Below are 5,414 nucleotides of genomic sequence, written 5' to 3' on the forward strand. Positions count from 1 at the left end.
TTGGACTATTAGACTGGATAGCCTATGACAAAGGATTCAAACCAGGAAGCTATGACTGTAGATTCAAGCAATGGACAGAAAAGGGTTTCACAGCCATATGCACGGTTATCCAGAAGGGAGAAATGAGAAGCTTTCATGACCTGAAAAACCTCTTTGACCTAGAAAACCAAGAAAAATGAAGATGACATACAACCTATTGTAAATGAACCAGGACTTCATTGCTGGATTGAGACAGGGCGGAGTCTGGAGAAGAATGCAGTCCTAGTGGTGTTTCTTATGTGGGGTGCAGATGAGAGGGAGCTGTCCAGAATGACACCAACATGTTGTGCTCTTGATAAGCCATTAAAACAGTAAAATAAGTGTCTCCTTTGCACCAAAACCATCTGTTATGGAATAAGAAACTATTCCAAAAGTATTCTAAAAGTAATCTGAATACTTTTTTAAGACACGTAACTGTATTCAGATTCGGATTACTTTCAGAGCCATGTATTCAGTATTCAGGAACTAATTACATTTACAAAGTAACCCTCCTGGTCACCAGTCTCATGTCCGTCTTCATATCCGTGCAATTTTCCACTGGCACACTCACACACACTTTGATGCTCTCAGAGATATTTGCACTGGGGGAGGTTTTTGAGGAGAGCTCACTGAAGGGAATTGAATAGCAAGTGCTTAGCTAAAAAATAGTGTTTTGACCATAATAATAGGCACATTTTCTCTTATCATTGTATTTAAAAAAATAATAAAAAAACGTTTTTAAATAAATACAAATTATTTGTGCTCAATTCTTATTATTAACATACCATTTTGGAGGTGCAACTGAATTTGTAATTTTCGGATTGAATATTGAATTAAATTGGGACCCTGTGAAACCTAATCGTAGCAATTTAAAAAACTCATTGTGAGGCTGAATAAACACACAAATATTAGACGACATTTTCTCCGTGACTGAAATCTTCCAGGAAACATATACCGACAGCGAACCCTGATGTATCAGCCTCAAACCTTGAGCATTATGTGTACTATTTAAAACGTGTTTATAATAACAAGGATGTTGCTTTGCATGACACATATCATAAAAGAGAGCCATGTAGAAAGACCTTGCACACAGTAACAAAAAGATTGTTATCTTTTCATTATAATGTCAATAGTACATGTTATGATAAATGGGATCCCTCAAGGAAGTAACGCTATTAGAAACCAGAATCCAGCAGTCAGAGAGGGTTGTAAGGTGCCATGACAACGCAACAGCTCTGTAAATTCCATCATGCATGCCCTTAAGCACTTATTCTTCTATTTCCAGCCCCACCTTCTACAAACACCATCCATGATGACGGAGAAGTACATTTTTTTCTTGTCTTCGATACCTGGACTTGTACCAACCCTCTTTGGTTTAAATAGCGGGACGGAGGGAACAGGTGTCACATCTTTACCTGGGATCCTGCAAGGAACATCTTAAGGGCAAAAATACCATTGGTAACATCTGAGACTATAAGTACACAAGACCGTGGAACTGAGCATCCTTTTGTTTTCACCGTATTGCACTGATCGTTGGAACTGCAGAGAAAAGGTAGGCTAAAACAATGCACCCTGATATCTATTACTCCTGGAGGAACTCTTTTAATGGAATTTTAAATATATTTAAGTGTCTTTTGAAGTGAATACTTAAAATGTACAGCCCAATGACAATTTTTGATATTTACATTTCTTTAGAGGAAAATAAGAAATATTATGAGCCATTGGTGATTGTTATGAGAATATTTAGTCATATAGTCAAAATTATTATAATAAATATATTTATTAATTACATTTTGTATGAAACACATAAGAGGTAAAAGATAACTTATATATTTACATTTTAAAAAGACTACATTTTATTCATTTTTTGCAGAATACTACTTTTAATTAGTAGTTAGTTGTATAGCAGGCTAAACAATTGTTTTAATATTTTTTATTTGAAATAAGTTTAAATTAATCATGTGTAGGATTCAATGTTTGCTCATTCAAAGATAGAGACAAACAATTCTAAATTACTTTAAAAAGTGAAGTTATTCAAAAATATATATAAATGTATTTGTTTACACATTTTTTTAAATAAACATATTATGAGCCATTGGTGATTGTTATGAGATTATTTAGTCATGTAAAGTCAAATATATTATAATAAATGTATTCTTTTTTTTTGTATCCTCAATTTTCATAGTTTTCAGTTAAAATAACTACAAAACAGAGTGAGCTTAAGTTAGAGATGTTCTTTGGTGTTAATTTAAATGCATTTTACAATTAATAAAGTCAAATTATTGGTTAACATATTATTTATTAACCTTTTTATTACACTAAAGAACTTAACTTCGACATCTAAGGGTGCTACCACAGAGTGTTTCATTTTATGATTTAACTGAATCACCATCTTACTCCACCTGCTCCAGCCATGGACAACAGACTGGTTTTCCTCACTGCCCTGCTAGTGACGCTGTCCTGGATGTCAGTGGGCACCTACGCTCAGAGCACAACAACAGCAGCAGCAACAACTACAACAGCAGCAGCAACGACAGCTACAACAGCAGCAGCAGCAACAACTACAACAGCTGCAGCGACAACAGCAGCAGCAGCTGCAGCGACAAAAGCAGCGACAACAAAACCAGCAGGAGCTACAACAGCAGTGGCTACAGCAAAATCAGCAGCGGCTACAGCAAAACCAGCAGGGGCTACAACAAAACCAGCAGGGGCTACAGCAAAACCAGCAGGGGCTACAGCAAAACCAGCAGGGGCTACAACAAAACCAGCAGGGGCTACAGCAAAACCAGCAGGGGCTACAACAGCAGTGGCTACAGCAAAATCAGCAGCGGCTACAGCAAAACCAGCAGGGGCTACAGCAAAACCAGCAGGGGCTACAGCAAAACCAGCAGGGGCTACAACAAAACCAGCAGGGGCTACAGCAAAACCAGCAGGGGCTACAACAGCAGTGGCTACAGCAAAATCGGCAGCGGCTACAGCAAAACCAGCAGGGGCTACAGCAAAACCAGCAGGGGCTACAGCAAAACCAGCAGGGGCTACAACAAAACCAGCAGGGGCTACAACAAAACCAGCAGGGGCTACAACAAAACCAGCAGGGGCTACAACAAAACCAGCAGGGGCTACAACAAAACCAGCAGGGGCTACAGCAAAACCAGCAGGGGCTACAGCAAAACCAGCAGGGGCTACAACAAAACCAGCAGGGGCTACAACAAAACCAGCAGGGGCTACAGCAAAACCAGCAGGGGCTACAATAAAACCAGCAGGGGCTACAGCAAAACCAGCAGGGGCTACAGCAAAACCAGCAGGGGCTACAACAAAACCAGCAGGGGCTACAACCCCCACCACCCGCCCCACCACTACTAGCCATGCCATTACAATCCAGCAATCTCTGACCCAAGGTATGTCAAAAAGATGGGGTTGATAACCTGAAGAGATAAAATGTTTTAAAACCAAAGCCTAATACATTCTTTGTTTCCCTTGTAGCTCTGCTGATCACTGTTGGTGTGCTTGTTCGGACCGTGCTCTGAGGAAACTGACAACTCCAAGAGCCAAGACAAGACAACCATTTTCCGTTTTAGTGTGCTACTGAATATAATAATCTCTCAGGAGGTTGACTATAAACAGTACATCCTTCCCAGATTATTAGAATCATGCTTCACTGTTTCAATTTACTGGCAGGTGAGGGCAGGAATGGTGGAGGTCGGTCAATCTTCCCAGGCCTTCTTATGCTTTTACATCGGTGTAGGCTCTGAAACATAAAAAGTCTGTTAATTTTCTATTTAATGTGTAATCAATTTTGAGTATTTCTTTTAAACATAGGATTGCTGGATGTCTCTACTACACGTTACTTAATAGCAAAACAAATACATTGATTAACTGCCTGAAATGAAAATCAGTCTTTGAATGATTTGAATGGGTACAGAGTAATCAAACATACAATAAATAATCAATTGTTTTTACCACTACCCGGCAGTTGTGTTTCATGCTCTAAACCATTTGAGGTTTTGGGTCCGGTTACCTTTAAGCCAACATTATTACTACACCCTTATGACTTGGCATAACACCTGGAAATTTCAATTATTTAACGGGGATGCCTACAAAAATTATAAATTCGACTGTGCATAAAGGTCAATCATATTGGTCAAAATGATTAGGAACTCATAAATAACGTTTTGTGACCATGATATTATTATTTCGAATCCCCAGAATAAAGGGAAGATGTGTACTTATGAAAGATTAGTTATTTTAGATTGCATACGCCACAACATATTACCATTCATATGTTGTTTTTGATGACGTACACAAGAAACGCAATATTTGTTCTCCCTGTGTTTGCATTATGTGATTATTATTGTTATGACATTTTTTTCTTCTTCTGTGAATGTACATCTTGTTAAAGATTCAACCATGCTTTTTCAATGAAGCCTTTAATGGCTGATATTTCCATATATATGTGTGTTTATGTGTAGCACACGTGCAATTGGGTAGTTGCAAAAAGAGATGATGAAATGGATTTTGTACATTGTTTCATGTAACAATTGAAGTTGATTTTTTGAATAAATATTAAATGAAAGCTGATTATCTTAATGGCATAAATACATTTTGAGATATTGTTGACGGACAAAAATCACAGGGATGTATAGCGAAAAAACTGTTTCCAACATTTGGCAGTATCTACATTTTCGGTATTTTCTTTACATTATTGATCTAACTTAACTTATTCTTACTTTTTTTATTCAGGGAAAATGCAGAGTATCAAAAGGCTACTAAATGTATGAGAAAATAGGTATTTTTTAATGTATTTTAGTCAACCAAGGTATCACACACCTACCTTTGTTTTTGAAGAATGTGTTGCAAATATGCAAAAAAGAGGATATCAGCTGATTTAAAAGTTTAAAGAGATAACCATTATTTTCTGATGAGACCCCATACAGTACATAGACCTTCAAAAACGATCTAGTTAGCCTTTGAAAATTAATATTATATTATCACTCTATTGAGCAAACAGTATCGTAGCCTAGCAACAATATAATCAATAGGGTAATCAACCGGCGTTCGGTAACCCTAACCCTAACTTAAGATAAGAAGCAGCATTTTGGCGCTATGCATGCCGCCTTGAGGGAGTTTCCCGACATGTCGTTGCAGTAAATTAAAGGGTGTTTCATGTTTTCGTTGCTGTGGACCTTCTTAATCTCCCTTCTTTGGGGGCCCCCTTCTGGTCCGGGGCACCAAGCAGTTGCCTGCCTTGCCTGTTCGCAAGCAGCGCCCCTGGGTGAAACTGGAATTTTACTGTTTTTTACAATGTTCAATCTGAATTTTCTTTAAAATAAAAAACATCTATATTGATTCTGACTCTTCTACATCCAACTCACAGGATTATCATTACTTTGAGAAAA

At 37.9% G+C, this 5,414-nt stretch overlaps 1 protein-coding gene across 1 annotated transcript; it reads left to right on the top strand.

Moving 5' to 3' along the window:
• Positions 1–1,330: 1,330 nt before the first annotated feature.
• Positions 1,331–4,596, top strand: LOC307032883 (uncharacterized protein; the record flags this gene model as incomplete). The annotated part of the gene is made up of 3 exons (XM_079671159.1): positions 1,331–1,341; positions 2,430–3,416; positions 3,502–4,596. 2 exons carry the CDS (start codon positions 1,331–1,333, stop codon positions 3,379–3,381), a joined length of 963 nt encoding a protein of 320 aa, XP_079527285.1. The 3' UTR covers positions 3,382–3,416; positions 3,502–4,596.
• Between the last annotated feature and the right edge of the window lie 818 nt (positions 4,597–5,414).

This window comes from Notothenia rossii, assembly GCF_949606895.1.
Source record: "Notothenia rossii genome assembly, chromosome: 3".
NCBI classification, from domain to species: Eukaryota; Metazoa; Chordata; class Actinopteri; order Perciformes; family Nototheniidae; genus Notothenia; species Notothenia rossii.